Source organism: Aptenodytes forsteri, unplaced genomic scaffold (assembly GCF_000699145.1).
Source record: "Aptenodytes forsteri isolate BGI_AS27 unplaced genomic scaffold, ASM69914v1 Scaffold23, whole genome shotgun sequence".
In the NCBI taxonomy this organism is placed as follows: Eukaryota; Metazoa; Chordata; class Aves; order Sphenisciformes; family Spheniscidae; genus Aptenodytes; species Aptenodytes forsteri.
The window spans coordinates 728,856-749,198 of record NW_008796043.1 but is presented as its reverse complement, the minus strand read 5'-3'; the positions used below and the strand labels follow the sequence as shown (position 1 = coordinate 749,198).

Genomic DNA, 20,343 nt, shown 5'->3' with positions numbered 1-20,343 from the left:
TGTAGCAAGGTGGGGATCAGTCTCTTCTCCCAAGTAACTAGCGATAGGACAAGAGGAAATGGCCTCAAGTTGCGCCAGGGGAGGTTTAGATTGGACGTGAGGAAAAATTTCTTTACTGAAAGAGTGGTTAAACATTGGACCAGGCTGCCCAGGGAAGTGGTGGAGTCCCCATCCCTGGAGGTATTTAAAAGACGTGTAGATGAGGCGCTTAGGGACATGGTTTAGTGGGCATGGTGGTGTTGGGTTGACGGTTGGACTCGATGATCTTAGAGGTCTCTTCCAACCTCAATGAGTCTATGATTCTACTCGCACCACATGTTCAAAGATTAGGGTGAATGGCATCCAAGCTGGCCTGACAGCTAAAATATAAGGCAATTATATGTTCTTCAGAGGCCAAGTATCTCTATGGAGTCTATGTAAACTTTTGTCATGGGGTTAAGTTCTTTCTTAGTATTTCAGCTAGTTTTTAATCTGTCCTGAAAGCCAATCTCAGAGCTTCATAGTCAATTTTAAGATTATACTTGTAGACAAAACCAGCTCTTTTTATTACCAAGTTACTCTCCTGATGGGACTTGAACCTGTAGAAGACTAAAAAGTCAAACAACCAGAAGCAAACGGCAGTGAAGTAGGAAGCCTTTCTGAAACAAGCCGATATTTATTATACTGTTGGTACATAGGAAACAGAAGCTGTATTTCCAAATGGCCAAGCAATTAGGACAGCCTTTGTGAGCCCCATGACCACCTCAGCACTGTGTGCTCTCCCTCTCCCAGCTCTCTCTCCTGGTCAACATGAACTCTGTTCCCTGTTGGGGAAACTTCCTCTCACTGTTATGCAGGATGCTCAAAAACACAGGCTGAGGCTTGCCTTTGTGCTGCTGTTCTTTTGCTACTGAATGGGGATGGCAACGAGATGCTCTTATCGCACTTACAAGGTCCGTATTTTTGACTAATTTTAACTTACCTATTTTTTGAGCCTTCATTTTACATCTACTCAGAAAAAAAGTAGCCTAACACAACAGTGTTATTAATAGGGTCTAACAGACTGTATAATTCAACACAAATAATAATATCAAGACAGAGAACCAACAAATGCAATGTCAAGAGGGAATATTAACAGATAGCTATTGTGAGATGCTGGCTCGAAAAATACCAAGACAGCCCAGAAAATCCCCATAGCATTTGACCTTTTATGCAGCTGCACAGAAAAGAGTAAACAAGAAATTACATTTTTTCAGATGTATAAATACAAGTACAAAGAAGCAAAGTTTGTCACTGTTTAAAAAGCTAGTCCTAACTAGACATTTCTCCTGTATTACGAATGACATCTACTGTCACAGAGTATTTAAATTTCCATAACAGAAAGAAGCAGCCATTACCTGCCACTCAAAAAAAGACTATTTTGAGAGCTACAAATCAGACACAACATTAAGATCAACACAGTTGACAAGAAACATTAAATCCAGTGACAATGAGTATGTAACAGGTGCTTGGACAAGTTTTTTTTATCTCCCTGAAAATTGGGGTAAAAGATGAAGTTCACAATCTATTCCAGGTCAGTATATTCTCATAGCAGAAAGGCTTGTGTTGCCTTTCCAGTGAAATGGCTGTGGTGCACCCGCTCACCCTTCGGTGGAAGCGAGTCCTTCCCTCGTTACTGAAAATCCCCAGACGACTACTTCAGGGGACTAATTTGAAAAAATAAATGAGAGGCTAACAACAAACAGTCTGACAGCTACTGATATCCTCAAGACATCAAAGTATTCCTCAGTAAGCACTTCCCAGAAACAGGAAGATAAGCACACGACACCCACGTAACCCTTTCAATTGTTCTTATGGCTTTCATTTAAAATCAAGTCTATTCTTGTTACTGATGCAATTAAAACATTAAAAGGTGACTCAAACTCTGCAGATCAGAAATTGTAGAAACCTTGAAAAATCAGTTCAGAGGCATGAATTACCTTGTTCACCTTAACAAGAGTCACTTGAAATGTCCATTCAGTTAACAATTCTCTTTCCACCTCTGTTTAAATTTCAGTAACAGTATTTAACCTTCACTACAACTGGGTTTATCACACATTCAGACAAAGACATTATATTCCGTTACTTTCATGGCATATAGCAGGATTTACCTGAATGCATGCAATGAATGGCGGGAAGTAAGACAGGCTCATACTCAGGAAATTATTGAAGTTGTTCAGCAGCTTCTGGATGATGACTTTTTTCTCAGAAGGAGTTTTAGATTTTTCTACCTCATGAAAAATTCCATGAAACAAACTGCTGAAAAGCTGCTTGGCAAATGTTGGATCTTTCTGTAAATTACAACAAAAGAAATAAGGCCACTGAATTTTGCTGTGACACAATAAACTAGTAAATAAAATTAAGAGATACGACCCACCCTGTACCTAATCCCTACATGGACACTCTTTGGGAGTGGAAAAATTAGTCTGGCATGCATCACACCTATGCCGGGAATTACTGTACTACCCATTCAAATCCCATCTTAATTCTTCTACATAAAGAAATTCCAAGACAATGTAGGTTTCAGGCCACAGTGTTGGTGGAGAGGATGGAATTTACAATTTTCACATATTCACAATTCCCACTACAGGAACCAGGCACCCAATATCATCTTACGGACACCACTGCCAGTGAAGAGGGTTTCAGGAAAAAACAGAAGACATCAATGTGCGAGGAGACCCGGACCTAACATTGAGGGAGCCAACACAGAGAGACAGACTGTACAGACAGACAGTTCCATCTGAGATTTAAAGGCATTTTTTCAACCCAGAAACACAATTGTATGTGTAACATAATCCCTATGCATCCTGGTCTATCATAGGACTGGACTTTGGTCTAACTCTTGATCTAACGCTATTCAGATAACTATGATTGTGCTACTTCCTCCCTTTACACAGAGATAAGGGATCATCAAAAGAAATTAAATACAATGGTAATCAGGAACGCTGTGACTTCCCAAGCACTGTAAAATGGGATAGGTTCAGCCTACAGTTTCTACCGCTCTCAGGTAGGAAAGGGAGTATTGGATCAGCTTTACTGAGTAGTCTTACTCCAGTCTTAGACACAGTAACTTCATTTGTATTTTTACAACTCCGCTATAGCCATATAAAAGAATAAAAATGGCTGTTTTGTTGCTGTACAGTGAGATGTCCTTTGCAGTAATGTCTTTAAAGACCACCACCATCTGTTTCTCAAGCAGAGGAACCCAGAGGCAATGGACAACAGCTGATGTCTCAGGTCCTCAGTGTTCAACTCAACTGCTCAGGTGAGGCAAGCTACAAGGCATCTTCTCTCATCACTGCACCAGCCCAGGGGTAGGAGAAACACTCCCTCAAAACAGACTCTTTAAATGCGTGTCACAGTGGTTGACTACAAAACAACAAAATCAATTTTGAAAGCAGTTGCCCAACTACACATCATTTTCCCTACAAGAACAGAAAACTTCACAAATGACCTTTGAAAAGCAGACAGACCTGGGCAAGACCCTGCAGAGGGGCAATGAGACTGCAGTATTCAATCTGGATGTCAGGAAGGTCTCCTACTCGATAACTTCTGTACAGAGTAACCTGGGCATCATACTTCATCTTCAGCTCAGATTTCATCTCCTGAAATGCATTGCTCATGTTAAAAAAATAATAATCATATTATTTAGAAAGAGCTGTATCTAGATAAGACAAAATAAGCAAGAGCATTTCTGAAATGTTTTATAAACTTTTGCCATGCTTATTAAACAAATACAATTTCTATAAAGCTGTAATATGGTTAAACCCAAATTTATCTTACTAAATTAAAAACTCCAAAGTCTTGTTCGTAGACTTACTTCAGCCATTAACTTTTAATATTAATGCCTTGTAGTTCCTGCTTCCATACAGGTAGTATTTAAGTCTCTTTTAAAGAGAATGTTTATGAGTGACAGCTAGTGAGCTGCTATGGTTTAGTAAGTTACTGCCTGCCAGCTGAGCCACAGTAGTCCATTATATGATGGTTTTCAGCCTGGCCCAGGTGCAAAGTAAAATTAGGTTGCTAAAGCTAGTGTGTGCTTTATTTCACACAGTGGGATGGGAAGGGAAAGGAAGAAGGATGAACCTGGTAGAACCGATTCCTAGTAAAACTTAAACCAAACGATAATAAAACTGTTGTAAACTGCAGTTGTTAAATAGCTGCCCTACCTTTTGCTGAGGCTTAAAGGAATACATTTAAATTGAACAAGAGCTACTACCAGATATAGACAAAACCTATCTCTTCCTCTGCCTTTCTTCCTTTTCATAGCACTGATACTGCCGATTTCCTTATAGTGTAAGTTTACAGTGTAAACTGTAAACAGATGTACACATCCCAGTGTAAGAGGCTGGGATTTTATTTTTAACTACTGCCTTTACCAGTTCAACCAGCAGACAATGGGTGGATATATACATTAGAATGGAAGAGGGAAACAGAAGAAAGCTTGAAGATTTTTTTCTCTTCTGCAAACCCTTCGTAATTTTGCTGTTTGAGCCCATTTTTCATCTATGCAACTTCAAAGGGATGATTTTCAAAAAACTTTCAAGAGAAATACGCTGGGAGAAATTAGGACTTTGCTAAAGCTATTTCCAAATATTTTCTTGCTCAGGACCTACTTTTTCCTGTTTTGCCCCATCAGGTATGGTATTAACACAAGCCACCGAGTTCTATGTGTGTTTATGTGCAACAAATTTCCTGAAAAGTTTAAGGGGTCCTGACAGCATTCATAGTCTCCTCTGGTCTTTTATTGTGGAATATCACAGGGTTTTTTGTTGGTTGTATTTTGGACTGTCATACAGAATGCATTTACAGGTTCTCTCTTGTAGGGTGGGAGGAGATGGTAGCTTTAGCCTGCAAGTAAATATAAATTGGCTAAAATAGGTGTTTGTGTGGTTCTTCCAGACATAAGTTCTGTTTACACAGTTGTCTGCAGCTGCGAAGAATTATAAGAGTGTCTCAAACTGGTAGCTCTCAATCCTCGGTTCCTTTGCTCTTGGTCTAACTGCTATCATTTTCAGACGATAATGTATGTTATTTTTAGTAACATGAACCTCTGAAAAACTGTTACAGAGCTTAAAAATACTTAAACTTATTTTAAGTACATAACACAACCAGGAAACCCACATAGTACTAAGTTTCTGGCCTTGATAAACACTCAGCAAATGATTATTACTGACATTCCTTCAGGTTAAAAGTACGCAACAGTTCTGGTTAGTCCATCAGCTGTATCACATTTTTGAGTTCACCTTCAGACACTGGATAATGTTCTCCAACTATTTCTGCAGAGTACTGTAGCTTCAAGGCTCCTAGTTTCCAGGATGACAACCGTAAAGAGCTTCCCATAGCTGTTAGGGACTCCATCCCATAAAATCACTTCATACACACTTACCTATCTTATAGACTAAGTGATAACTTAGTGTTATCATCGAGCTCTTTTCTCACTCATGCTAAGCAACATCATTTAGCTTTAAGCACATAATAAGCGTGATTTCCAAACAAAACCTTCTAAAGCTCTTAAAGTAGCAACCAGTATCTTACACTTACCCTTTCTTCACAAAGTTACTTCTAGAGATGAAGTACAAGACTGCAAATGGCATCGGGACTTAAGGTTTTAAACTTATTTGGATTGACAAACCTTTTCTCTCTTCTGTTCAGCCACACCTTTTCTAGCATAAATCAGACTGAGTTTCTCTTGGTCCTTCAAGAAACGTCTCCGCAGTCTTAGAATTTCTGCTCGTTCTTCTATACCTAGGGAACACATGATCATGTCCACAGCTTTTCCTTTCTCAAGCAAACTTCAGATTTAAGGCGAGAGCACCATATAGTAACAAACATCATCTTTGTATTTACTAGCTTACCAGCTAGTCTCTTAAGTTTCATATCCAACAACTCAACGCAAGGCCTTTCAACAAGATAGCAAATTAAAACAAATTAAGTTGTTCTTAGGAGAAGAGGTAGTAAGCATTTATATAAAAACTTTAAGCATATGGATGAGATATAAGGGTCAAACTATTGTACTGGGAAAGGCACTAAAATTCATGAACAAATTTGCCCCATATGACAGATTTATTTTAAGCTCTCAAAGGCAAGTATGGCATTTGCACCATACTCCATAAAGTATATAGCTCCCTACATAAAAGAGGTGCTAAATATATTCCAAGATTGGGTAATAATAATATAGTACTATATTTTTAAAGTTACTACTACAGAACTGTCACTGGATCAACTCCTGCTCACGACAGTCATGGAGAAAGGCCACTTTACAGACTGTTCACTTCAGTCCATTTCCTAGGAAAGAAGAGTGAGCAAACAAAACCATACCATTATAACTGGTATTTTCCCCGGTAGAAGACCAGGGACTGACTGAACTCTCTGTAGTTCAGCATGGTCCATTCAAAACTGCCCTGAAACACCTCTCAGGTATTGAAAAGGTCAATCATTATAGCTCTCTGCCTGAACTCCTACTCTCATCCTTCTAGTCAAAATTTTAGTGACAAGGTAGGCAAGGGTGAAATGGGAAGGAAATGGGGAGAAGGAGCCTAAGCCATTCCAGAACAGTACTGATATTTTTCAGTTATTGCCTGGGTGGATGAAGGAGCATTCTCAGAAAATAGCAGGTAGTTCTAATGACAGATTGCAATCTGTTGCAGACTGTGTCAGCACAGCTGAAATGGTTTGGAAGAAATATGTTTAAAGAGATCTCTTCTTTAAAGAGATAAGCAGTTAAATTTAAAACAGCTGCAATCATCTTAGGGAGAGGTAGGAATGCAAAGATCACACTGGCTGGTTTCTTATCCAGTCAGTTCTTTTGTCTAGCAACATATAGTTTTGCAATTCCTAGCACAATTCTAGCTTTTTGCCACACATTACGTATCACCACACATCCCCGGAAACAAAATCTCTCAAGCTGAATGAACCTCAATTAGAAAGCCTCAAAGATAATGGACTGCCAGCCAAGTAACTGACAAAGACGGTCTATAAAAATGTCATATTTATATAGAAATTGCATCATGAGACTTACAGACCTTTAGTTTTGCTGTCCACCTCATCTCCAGGCAAACCCAACCTTTTTTTCCCGAAATCCGGCCCCACTGGTTTAAAGGTTGCTTGTTTAAATTTTTCACTCCGTTTCTTAACTAACAGCATGGATGAAGACAAGGATTCAGAGGATGAAGGAACTGTATACTCTGTCAGTGTGTCAATGCTGCTTCCAGTTAGCCAATTAAAAGAACTTCTACCACCTGTAAAAAAAAAAAAAATTGTAAAAAAGCTGTAACACATCTGAATATAAACCAGGTGAAAACATCTACGAAGCAGGTCATTTTCCTCCCCCAAAAATATATTTCCTAGTGTTTATGGGCAGAACAGATTTCAAGCTGTTAGGTAAGAAACAAACTTCTTTTACATTAGGCAGAACATAAAATATATATGAGACTAAAATGTGACTGGATGTTTTTTCTCATAACACAACACACCCCCCCCTTGAAAACAAAATAGTAAAATGCATTTACAGTTTTACATTAAAAATTCATAAGCAACAGGAATGAAGAGAATGATATCATTCCTATAGATAACAAAATTCAGAAGACACTGGTCTGGACTTACTGACATGCTGTGTAGGTGTAAATTCATACTGCCGTTGGGTAGCCCTCACTTGACCACCAACTGACCCAGAAGCAGAAAGGGATCTTTCTTGTGACAAATTCCTGTGGATACTCTGAGAAGTTTGAGTCTCCACAAACATAGGTTTGAGCATGGTACTTTGATAACGCCAGCTGGAATCAATTACAAAGTCCTAGGAACACAAAAAGATTTTAATAAGAACAATACGAATGGAGGCTTTTTGCCTTCCTTAAGACAGGATAGAAGAAATTAAAGTACAGAACTTAAAACATCATCCCAGGTACAGGGGCAGAACTTGACTATAAAAAAAACGAACACATAAAAGTTCTCCACAGTTCAGCAAAAAAGCTCACTGATTTGGACTGGTCAGCTGAGGACTGATTTACAGCTCTTGTACTAGCATTCCTGTTTCTTCACAATTTTTCTCCACTACCCTCTTTTTAAAGTATTTCATTACTCTACACATCAGCTGTACTTGGTATATATAATTAATTAAATCTTTCTTTTTTGAAAAGAAAGCAAAATTATTGCCCGCACAAAATCATCAAACTTCTGATGCTGTGCATAACCCATGACTGTTGCAGCTGTTAATTATGGAGTACAAAACACGCTTTCAAAAATCTCCTTCACTATGCCATTCTTGTCCAAGTGGTAACTACATTAAGGAATGGAATTTGTCACATGGTTGCACACAGGATAACACATTACAATTCACCTGAAATTTGCATTCAGACAGTGGATGCTCAAATATTTTTCTGGAATAATCCGGGCTCTTGCTAGTCATTTCAAGCAGAAAATTTGTGATTAGACTCAAGTACTGTGTTTCAATCTTGGTGGAATATAAAGAATTTAACAATGCCAGCATGCGATCAAGAATATTTGCAGGTAACCTTGTCTCGTCACTCCAAAAATTCCTAACAATTAATCTGTAAAGGCAAGGAATACAATTATTCTTGGTTATCTGCAAACAGAAAACACAACATTATCAAAAAAGTAAATTTAAAAATAACACAATAAGATTATAACACCTTCAATTAACCCTTTCATGCCATGGATCTTCCATTGAATTATACCAAATTCCTCATCCATCTACCATGCTCTATGCCATTCCACTGAAAGGTTTACTCTGAAAAAACTATTTCTATTAAGTTGTTTTCCTCTTGAGAAGTGCTAGGGGTGGAGAAGCACAGAGATCTCCTATTCTACCTTCTGCTTCATAAAAAAATTAAAAAAATCCAACATCCTGCAACATTGGATCTATTTTTGTGTGTCTGTTTTTAGTGAATGCCACCTTGTTGTTACAAAACTACAGAACATTGACACAGAATTAGGTCTAACATACTGAAACAACTTTTCCATGGCTCAGAAGTTTGTTCAAAAGCTCTGTGTTTCACTTAAATTTGGTGTAACAGTATTGGACACAATTTTGTAAATTAACTTATTGGAAGAAAAGGAAATAATGCTATCTCACTGTTACTCTTTGATATTAAAATACTTAAAAAACCTCTAAGGATCAACTCTTCTGTGATAAACAGAGCAATTTAGGGATTCATTACTTCAGTCAGTCATCACAACACTGTTTACTCACTGCAGTTCAGCATTCTCATCAATCAGTCCTTGAAGCAGGATTTCTTTTGCCAGTTTGAGTATTTCCTGAGAATCACCGTCTGCTTGGCTTTCTGGATCACTGATGTTAGGAGAAAAATGTCTCTTAATGACTTCTCTCAAACAATCCGTAGTAAAATAAGAGGATGAGGATGGTGGGAGAAAAGGAGGAACATGCCCTTCTCGTAAAAATCTCAACTTGGCATGACAACACTGCATTTTTTTTCATAATATGAGGTCTTCATTGCCAAAAATGTCTTGTGTCTCCACTACTTACAAAAGTAAAAATCAAAAAACTAAATAATGCATGTTAGGTATTTATTATAAAGGCCAAACAGAAGTAATTCTGAGTTTGCAAGGTTAAAACTGAGAAAAAGGCAGAGAATTAGCTTTTCCCAAGTGATGCTGGAGTAAAAATTGCCTGTACTTTTTCTTCACAATAATTATCCATTCAAACAGTTAAGTTATCTTGGGAAAAAGCGTATCATAGAACCCAACTAAGTTAGATGATTCAACAGCAACCCACTTGTCAAACTGAGTAAATGCCTGTTCCCTACTCTAAGGGGTCAAACAGAAAGAACATCTTTATACTACCAGGTTGAAGGGATCCAGATCATGCCAAAGTGCCTTAATACACTTTCTACCTACAAGCAGATTTCTCTAGTGTACAATTCTTACTAGTTACAAATTCCGGCAAGAAGAGAAAAAGTGTGAGCATCAGAGCTAAGACCTCTTATACCATCGTGCTGTGGTGATACAACATCCTAGTTCTGGGCTAAAGTTCAGGTCTAAGTTTTTGTCCCTTAGTGGAAGTGATAGAATTGCCACCAAAGGCTAGAGCTACTTAGGCAAACCACAGGCTCTATTCTTCTGAGAACTGGGAAAATCCTGCACCAAGGGACATGAAGTTGGAAGTCAATGCTACAAGCACTTTCACTCTGCCTGTGACAAACCACTGAAAGACAACATATGCAGTGAATACACACCTATAATTGTCATAAATCCACATCAGAATATCATACATGTGCTGTCGACATATTACAGAAGGGTGAGAAATGAACCCTGTCACTCCAGGAAGAAGTTCTTTCAGTTCCAGTGGTTTAAGTTTAGACAGCATCTTGTACACTATATCCAAACAAACCCTTTGCCTTTCATCATCCCTAAAAAGAGAGGGGAAAAAAAGAATAATTACATTGCTTTTCTCTTCACTGCTAAACACAGAACAGGAAGATCAGTTTAGGTTTTAGCAATAATATTTGTTTTTGCATAAAGGGCTTTAGGTAAATACTTTTGAGTTCAACCTAAGAATAAGAATATAACTAAACTAATACATACTACAGAAATTCACATCCCCGTGGTGTTTCACCTTACCGCTATTTACGTTTTTTTGTTTGTTTTTCACAGTCAGCTAACCATCTTAATACTTAACTCCCACATTCCATTAGCTCAAATTAGGAGGGCAGTGACCAAAAAGTGAACATGAATTATAAACGCTTCTGAACGTAAAAATGTTGTGGCCAGCACAGAAAATGTTATCAAGAAGTTTAGACTATGCATCCACATTTGTAATCACATGACCACTCACCTGTGATTCATGATCTGGATAAAGTCTTTACTCTTTAAGTGCAAGTAGAGATCAGGTATTTCTTCCGCCTGGCACATTATTACTTCCAGACAGTAGGTTTTCATCACACCATGAAGTTTGGGTATCAAAAAGAATACTGCGTTCATAAACCTTAACATAACCAGAAGCCCACAAAGAAAAGCAAGTTATTTTCTATTATTCCTCTAGATCTACAATGAACATACCATGTAAGTCATGACATACCTGTCAGCAAGAGGTGGAAAATTCTTAACAACTTTATTCAAGCATTGAATAAACTTATCCTGTTGGGTGTTCTGATGATGTTTTAATTGTCTTATGACACAATCATAAACTGGATCTTCAAGTACCTGAAAATGAGAAAGACAGTAAGACAAGCATAGCCATGAAACTCACAACCACCTTAATGACACATAGTTCTGCTGCTGTACTGTTTGACTGTAGTGCATTTCACTAGGTAAGATCCACCCACCTCATCTTGACATTTATGGTGCTTCATGGCTGCTGTACAGCTATGCCTGGCTGAAAAACATGATTGCCTGCTTAAACAATACATTTGTGAGCTTCCTTTGATTGGTTTGGAACCAACGCCTTAATTTTGAAATACAAGTTGCTTAGTATGCTTACATAAATAATAAGTAGCTTCTTATTCAGTATGGCAGATTTCCAATTAATGAATGTAAAAAAAATAGACAATTTTAGTGAAAAGGTGAAAAATAATCAGCAATCTTCACTTAATGTCGTAGAAGTAAGCTTTGTATAGGACAAAATATTTGCACCATCTTTGCTCATTTATTCAAAATACTGCTTATAATGGAACTTGGAAGACTGTGAAAGAGAAAACTGCAGGAATTCAATTTATGAAATATGCTCTACAAACTGTGAAAGAACAACCAGAACGCAATTAAGTGGAGAAAGAAGTAGTAATAGCAGGGAGAGAAGTAAGAATAACCTACAAGGTCAGACTAATAATCCACCTAGCCAATATGTTGGTATTTTTGTCTCCAATAGCAGCTGCAGAATGGTATTTAGGGGGAGCACATGAGCCTGGCTGCATTTTGTCCTCCTTTTCTCTCATACAACCCAACATGCATCCATCGTTAGATTAGGGATCTTGGAGTGTACCTTGTCTATTGTTTTTAGAACCTGTTCATGGCTTTTTTTTGTGCATGAATTTGCCTAATTTGTCTTTGAACCTGCTGATGCTACTTACCCCTAGAACCTCTTCTGGCAACTAATTCCAGAAGTTCACTAACTGTTGTGTAAAGTACTTCTAGCATCTGTCTCAAACTGATTTCTGTGATCATCAAGCACTATCCCCTAGTTCTAGTACTGCAGGATTTGGTGAGTAACAGTTTTGCATTCACCTTATCCACTACCTAGAAAATAACTGGATTCAAAATTAAATACAATACCTTTAAATTTTACACCAAAACTTACAAGTTATTAAACAGCTTCAGATATAGATATTCAAGAGGTAGCCCCAAACCTCCCAACTTGCAATTTTTATTTCTTTAAAAAAACAAACAACCCCCCCCAAAACCACAAAAACAAACCAACCAACAACCCCGCCCCTTTAAATGTACCACACCAGTGCTGCTGGTTGGCAAAAGCTGAACAAAGCCTCAGAAAGAGACCATTCACTGTCAGTTCCAAAACAGAAGGGCAAAAACTCTGCACTTAGTCTGCTCTCAAATTCTTTTCCTCTTGAGTTAATAGTTTAAACCTTTAACTTGATCTGTTGGACAGAGACTGCTGAGTTTTAAATACATTCATTTTTGGAGCTGAATTGAGTAGTCATATAAAAGATGTACATAGAATTAAGTCAGGAATGGTCAAACACACAATACAGTTCACTTACATTTTCTCTCTCAGCAATGTATCGAAGAGCAAGTCCCAACACTTCTGCTGAAGCTGCATAAACTTCTTTATATTTTAATAAGCCCATGTTGCTGGTCAAAGCCTGAAAATACCTAATACAAAAGGTAGACCTGCTGTAAGCCACTACTCCAGCACCCAAATTTAAACTGAAACAAAAAACTCACCTGAGCTGCCTAGGGGAACAGTGACTGCTTTCAGAAGAGCTGAATACAGCACAACATGGATTTCCACCTGCAGTGTCTCAAATCCCTGCTTTGGCAATTCCTGACTCTGTTAATTCCCATGAAACTGCAACCCTGGGGCCCACTGTAAAAAAGCTTACATTCTTCTAGCTATTTTCCAAAATAAATGTGGTCTGCAGTTTGCAGCTAGAAAAGCATTACATCTGACAGACAATAGCAAAGGGATGATGGAACAAACAATTCCGATAAATGAGCAATCCAGCTCCCATACTTTATGCTGACAAGTTAGACGTGCTTGCTTTGTCTTAAGCTTTTATCAAAATCACTCCCCAAAAAGCTGTATTTCTCACCTGACACGATCTATTTCACACTTTGGGTCAAAGGGAGGTAAATTGTTAGCAAGAACAATTCCCAGCAGCTGAATTCCCACTGAGTTGTCCTTTGTATCAGGATCTCCACTAGAAAACTTTTCAAATATTAAACTGTTGGATAAAAACATAAAAGTAGTGATATACACGGAAAACCCAAAATATACACACCATAAATCACTCACTCTGTGTATATACAGATATATACACACATACAACCCCACCAAAACCAGCAGAAAGTATGTATATATGCATATACACTCCCACCAAAACCAGTAGAAAGCATATATTCAGAAAGAAATAAGTATTTAGCTTCAATGAAGAAATCTGTGCAAAAAAAAAAAAAAATCTAAAAAGAGATTGTAAGCCCACACAAATTCTCTGCAACAAGTTCAGGAGCACAGCAGATCGCAGAAGTCTTACTAAGAGCGCACCAATATTCAGTGATAATACCCAAAATTTCAAATAAAACGTAAGTCTTTGCAGAGATTACTCCTGCTTTTGTTGTTGCTGTTGTAATCCTCGACATGTTTGCCCTGTCTCTCTCCTTGTTGTTTCGCAAATTAAGTTACAACCTTTGGAGAATTCAGTTCTGAAGTTCTACTGTCAACTCTAGAGACAAAAAGTTTACTATTGCAGCTGAATTTACCTTTTCATCTCCTTTGATAATGTTTACTTATATTCTTGAAATATTGATAAAAGAAAGCAATTATCTCAATGCTTACCTGTAAGGTATGGAGAGACAGTTCTTCCAACATTCTATAACTGTCTTTATGATTTCCAGATTGTGTCTGAACACAGCTCTTTTTTGGTGAAAGGCATTCTTCATCAAGAATTCGAGCAATCTGTTAGCTAAAATCTCATCCTTAATATTGCCCTACAACGAATAGGAGCAAAAATAAACACAGTGACTATGACATGAAGACATATATTGTTTTATGAAAGTAAGCAAGTAAATAAGCTATTTTTGAAGTTAGTATCTAAAAGAAACAGTGGACTGATGTAGAAAATGATTATAAGTGCATAATAACAAACTCACTTATTCCTTACCAAATAGTCACAATAATAATAAAATCGAATTTCACATTTCCTTACTTTGGGAGTGCTTACACTTGTCCAGGAGAGGATAGTAACTACTATTTCCACTACCATGTAATGAATCCCTTCACCTCCATTATTCCCAGAAACCACAAGCTGCAGCAATGGACCAAGCCACTGCTTTGCGTAAGGTCGGAAAACCTATGGAAAACAGGAGAATCAGCGATCAAGTACAAACTATCCAACTATTCAATAACCTGTTGTTCAATAATCATTACAGGTAAGACTGCTAAATCAAACTCTTATCACCTTGCTTAACCTCTGAAGCAACAACCACAAAAATTTTAAAATAACTTTAAAATAGAAAGTATGCATAACTACATTCCTCACTTCTGCTTAGAAACCTTTAACCGAGTATTCACATAAAGTTAATTATTTCACTAGGGCCCACATAATACATCTCTCACACAGAAAACCTGTCCCTAAAGGATTTGAAAGAGTATGCCATTCATCTACCTTTCCGTTTCAGACAGCTTTACTAAGAAAGTAGCATTAAGTGGGTGTTAAAGCTTCTTGAATTAATTCTGAAATTCAGCATTTTTGTATTTTGGATTTGGAGTATTTCAGACAGAAACATTATACTTTGAAATCACTGTATGAAATAGGATAAGAATGTTTTATCCAAGGATGAGAATTAGAAAACATTTCTTCTCAGGCAAAGACACATTATGCTATCTTAATATCTTTCTGCAACCAGAACAGCATTTAGCTCTAAGGGTTTCCATAAGACTCATCTGTGACCATTAAAAAAACATTATATTTGCTTCTTCAAAGACGGCGAACATAATCAGCCATACCTCTTGCTGAGTATCAATGAATCAATTACTTACAGTTTACAGAAGACATATTGTGGACAGACTCTACTTATAGAAGTAGAGTTTGGGAGAAAAAGTATATTACATTCAAAATACTGGCACTATCTGGAATTTTGGGCTATGAATGCACTCTCTTTTATCACAGCAAACTACTCAATTTGAATGCCCCAAAAGTCTCAGCTGATGAAATATTTTACCCCACAAGAGTTGCACAGTTGATATTATAATACAATCTGTTAACAGAAAAAAGACAAAAATATTACTCACATCCTCAGTATTAACAATAAGTTTTGCTATGAAGAGGCGAATATTTAGTGGTACTGATGGGTTTCCTAATTTGCCATGCAGAAATTTCATCCAAAGAGGAAGATCTATTGGAACTGTCCCCTGAAATTTAAAAGAGAGGAGCAAAAATCAACTCACTTCTTGGACCAAACAGGCTTACCAAGCCAAAAAGCCCCCAGCTCGAGCCACACAGGTCTCATTATAATATGGCCATGAAAATTAATAAACGAAGGGGTTCAATCATGACTCTCTTGTCTTGGTATAATTAGTGAAAAAATGCCAACTTTTTGGTTAATACTGGCCTCCTCCACTTTGGGTGTGATCTGGTTCCTCTGCATATGTTTAATCAGAGTGGTCATAGAAGCCATACATTCATGTTGGTTAAGTTCATCCATTTCCAGTTCCATTTCATCATTTAAAACCATGTATTCTGTGGGCTCCTGAAAAAAAAGTGTTACTATGATTAATAATTACACTGTATTTTCTTTTAAATCATGATAATGCCATGAGTCATTCTGATCTTATCTGTGTTTACAGATTTGACTATGCGCTCAGCGCGCACAACAGGGAATACATCAAATGCGTGGTTCAGACACCTCCCAAGTATATGTACCAGCTGCGCACATCTTTTAGTTTCTGTGCCAACAGATGCCAACTTCATGTTACTCTTACTTTACTACCTGCCAGGACAGGTGTGGCAACTGCTGGAAGGAGGAAGAGTTAGCTGAACCTCACAGAAATTACTTCCTTTCAAAGCTGAAAGAATGTGTTAACACCTTCCACAGGGGGAAAGCCCTATTTTTATGGACGTGTTGTTTCACACTGACTAGCAACCACAGCAGCTCTCTCTTTTGCTACACAGAATAAATCACAAAAGAAAATTGTTTATAGTTAGAAATTACAACATTACTACACAAAGCAGATAGAAAGTACATTTCTGGTTAACTTCATTGCAGCTAAAAAACCTCCTTGCTCCAAAACATGGAAACAGTTTATCTTTAGCAATGTTAACAGTTATTTTGACAGATTTTGTCTTTAGTGTTTACGATACTTTGACAAGCTTTCTTTCTGTTTTATAGCAAATATCTATCCTATCAGTATTACTGTTGATGAGACATCTCTTGACGGCAGAAGGAACACAACTTCAAGTCTTGGAAGATAGTAAATGCTGTTCTTCCAGAGCAACAGTTAAATACAAGGTGCCACAACAGAGATACAAAAATAATAAAGTGTTTGATCATTTATTCCATGCATTTGATACAACCAGCTTGGTCAAGTGCCTTCGAAGACCAAAAGAAGAGGGAAATGAGGAAACCAGGTGCCTAACAGCAAAACACAACCATCACAGGATACTCTTGAGTGCACACAAAGTCACAAGCCACCTTTTTACAACTCAGGCTGGACTTCACTCACGTTACTCAACTTTAGAAACCCAAGGTAGGGCATTGCTTTTCTCCAGCTGTAGACAGTGGACAGAAGAAAGAAGAAAAATGACTGACAGAACACAGCTCAAGTACCCTCCTTCATCTTCTGGAGGAACCCATTCTCAGTCAAGTAGAACAAATATAGGAGACTAGAAGTTTCTCCTTCTCAATCCCAATAAATGTACGCAATTGCTAGAAAGCATAAAACGTTTCTTCCTCACAGCACATAAGTCACTAAATTACCTTCCTCCTGAAACGAGTGCTGCTAGGTGTAACATCTTGGGAGCTATAAGAAAAACCTTGGACTCCAGTAGAAAAATCAAACTGACTCATTTCCTCACTCAAACTGCTACCCATCATGTACGATGCAGAAGCTAAATACTTGGGTTCATCTAAATAGGAAAAAGAATAGACCATTAATCAAGGTGATTACAAGAAACAAGCCTTTATTGGCCACTAAAACTTGAGGGTGGGTGGGAATTGGTTGTTAGGTGAAGTACGTTGAACGCTTTTATTTGTTCCTGCTACTATAGAAACCAATTAGCAACACATCAATGAACACAGTATGAAAGGTAAGAAGGCATTTTTTCCATATTCATAAACGACTTTCATACCCTGATCACTATTCCCTGCATCCCTGGCCTCCTTCCTAATAGCAATGTACCGCTTCTTCCTTTCCAGAGGCACCTAAACAGCAAGAAATAAAGTTTACTTATTAATATTTAAATTAATTTTTTTATTTACAGTTTATTTACAATTATTTATTTACAGAACTGCCAAAAAATGATCAAAACCATTTAACGTGAATGGAAATTCCATGTTGTAAATGATTATAATTAATGCTACAGAATAACAGCTAAATTACTTATTCCTACAGCTGTTCATTACCAGAGTAAGTGTGCTAAAAAATATATTAAAGTTATGTGTCCCGCAGGTGTGTTACAAATTTTTTATTCACTACAAAATCCTCTTTCTCTGTATGTGAGAATTGACCTGGTCTACAGTGACTACACTGTTAAAGCCATACTTATTTTTTACTTAGGAACACTAAAGCCCAGAAATTCCACTCACCTCAATTTCTACAGGAAATGTATACTGACGCTTCAGGTCTATCAAATTTTCAAAAATCAGCAAGTTCTGCAAACCAAAGCACGCTTGGAAATATCAAAATTATAATGCTGCACACAACAATAATTGCTCTGAACGTATTTTATTTCTTCTTAAAAAACAACAGATCAATGTACAATATAGAAAATATTGCATGTATTCTCTTCTAGAACAATACTTTTAAGAAAATTTTGCTACTCAACTACTCAAGAATTCACAGTACAGACAGTATTTTCTGTAAAGAGTGTATCTCTTATTCAAATATATTCCAAGCACTGGAGAACTTAAACAATAGGTTTCTTTCTCATATTTTAGAAAATTGATTGAGAGTGGAGGGAAAACAGGGTAAATGTATCACTACTTCATCCACTCCCAAACAGATGGTAAAACCTTTATCAGCAATTCAAATTGCATGAAGGATGCAAGTCAGCTATGACCCCTTCTATTGCCTCACTGGGTAGTTTGTTAATATAATTGCATGACCTTCAGGTTTGATTCTTTGATTTATTTCAATCAGGTAAAATCACTTTGTGTCTCATGCTCTGGAAGCCTTCTAACAGCAACAACAGCTTCTCACCTTTTCTGATTTTTCCGTAAAAAGAAAGCCTTGATAAAATTTACTTTCAGTGAAGACACAACTGATAACAGCAATAGCACAATTATACGCTGCACAGTGATACTGTCTCCTCTTCTCCAACAGCCGACTCTCTCCTGCCATGTTTTCTGTAAATGCATCATAGCATGACCTTAAAATACAAACAGGCAAGAAAACACCATCAGAAGTCTTTTTTTAAGAAGCAGAGGAAAGGCCCCAATCAGAGAACAGCGAATCAACAGAATTTCAAGAGACGTGTATTGTTATAGCAGTATCAGCGTTAAACCACCTCAGATTTGTTCAAGTTCTCCGCAGGTATACTGCGCTAAAATGGAACCATTCAGCAATGACAAAGCCGACGTCCCCAAGTATTTACACAGCAGTCCTTAATGTCAGGAATATGATGATAGGCCATTTTCAGATAAGATGGAGATATGTTCCAATGCATGCATAAATCTCTCTCATGGTCCTTTCCCAAGAAATTATGAATGGACAGGCATGCTAAGCTATGCTATAGATTAGCCAGAGAAAACCAGTTTAGATGCAATTTTTATAGGTCTTTTGCCCATAGCCATTTATAGATCTTCTGCAAATCATAGCCAAGAAATTCTTTAAAGTCCTTATAGGACATAGTATTGTAAAATAAAATAAAAACAAAACAAAAAAATGGACAGCAATTCAGGCGTCTTATATTTTTTCAGAATATTAAACAAACTAAATAATATTAGATTCAGTATTAATCTTTTGTCCCCCTCTGCAGTGGTGATTAAAGCAAATTACACGTACTGGGTGTGCTGCTATATTATGAAATGTAAATGAAAATCCATCCCATCTTCTCATCAATCATATAAATACCTATCTTACAACACAGAACCATACTCTACATAAAAGTGTAAGTATACTGAAACTGAAATTGTGAAAACACAAATTAAAGGCCAAAAATCATATCGAAAAGCAAAAATAAAAACACAAGCTTAACAAATAGAAAGAAAATGGCAAAAACAGGAGGCGAAAGGTATGCTGACATAGGATTGTAGTCTACGCTAGAGATCATTCTATCAATGCAAATTCAATATTGTGTATTCCATTTAAAATCAAAAGCTACATCACAGATTACATTTACCCTTGAACAAATCAATCTTCTGCTTTATATGGCATACTTAAAAAGTCTATCTGCCCAAAGCCTAATTAGAAATTAAAAGGAAATAAAAGAAATAATAGTCTTACTTTATTAGTGTCTTGGTAAGTTCATTTCCTTCTACGCTCAAGGAGCCACAGTAAGCTTGGTTAATTTTAGAGTCCTTGGAGTAAACATCCTCTTTTGAAAGACGCACATACATCACTTCTAGCAGCTTGTAATACCCCATTTTCTTGGTGACTTGTGTATCAAAAGTATATTCGTTGGACTGGAAACAAATAAGCAAAACCTCAGAAAGAGATTTCCTGGATCCTGCCCTTCCTAAGTAGCTCCACAGTTACTCTAGTTTCTACTGAACAGCCTTCAGCTTACTTTTACCTTCTAAAACAGAGAAAAGAGCTGATGATAGTAAGACTGACAGATTCTGAGTTCCTGTGTAATACAGTTCTTAAAACTATGTTGACCTATGGCACATGGAGGACAGGGAGATGATTCGAAACAGCCAGCATGGCTTCACCAAGGGCAAGTCCTGCCTGACTAACCTAGTGGCCTTCTCTGATGGAGTGACTACATCAGTGGACACAGGAAGGGCTACAGATGT

The 20,343-nt window shown here is 37.3% G+C and overlaps 1 protein-coding gene across 1 annotated transcript in view; it reads right to left on the bottom strand.

The window, feature by feature from the left end:
• The window catches only part of PRKDC (protein kinase, DNA-activated, catalytic polypeptide), an 86,391-nt gene that overhangs the window by 27,423 nt on the left and 38,625 nt on the right, over positions 1-20,343 (bottom strand). Inside the window, exons 41-61 of the mRNA XM_019473760.1 lie at positions 19,832-20,010; positions 18,587-18,755; positions 17,974-18,039; positions 17,517-17,589; positions 17,146-17,294; positions 15,781-15,918; positions 15,461-15,580; positions 14,376-14,519; positions 14,006-14,157; positions 13,263-13,394; positions 12,711-12,822; positions 11,075-11,199; positions 10,832-10,981; positions 10,233-10,406; positions 9,230-9,328; positions 8,357-8,567; positions 7,624-7,813; positions 7,044-7,259; positions 5,654-5,766; positions 3,492-3,623; positions 2,130-2,309 (exon numbers count right to left, since the gene is read on the bottom strand). Of these exons, the coding sequence (XP_019329305.1) occupies positions 2,130-2,309; positions 3,492-3,623; positions 5,654-5,766; positions 7,044-7,259; positions 7,624-7,813; positions 8,357-8,567; positions 9,230-9,328; positions 10,233-10,406; positions 10,832-10,981; positions 11,075-11,199; positions 12,711-12,822; positions 13,263-13,394; positions 14,006-14,157; positions 14,376-14,519; positions 15,461-15,580; positions 15,781-15,918; positions 17,146-17,294; positions 17,517-17,589; positions 17,974-18,039; positions 18,587-18,755; positions 19,832-20,010 (3,024 nt within the window). The remainder of the gene's footprint in view (positions 1-2,129; positions 2,310-3,491; positions 3,624-5,653; positions 5,767-7,043; positions 7,260-7,623; positions 7,814-8,356; positions 8,568-9,229; positions 9,329-10,232; positions 10,407-10,831; positions 10,982-11,074; positions 11,200-12,710; positions 12,823-13,262; positions 13,395-14,005; positions 14,158-14,375; positions 14,520-15,460; positions 15,581-15,780; positions 15,919-17,145; positions 17,295-17,516; positions 17,590-17,973; positions 18,040-18,586; positions 18,756-19,831; positions 20,011-20,343) is intronic.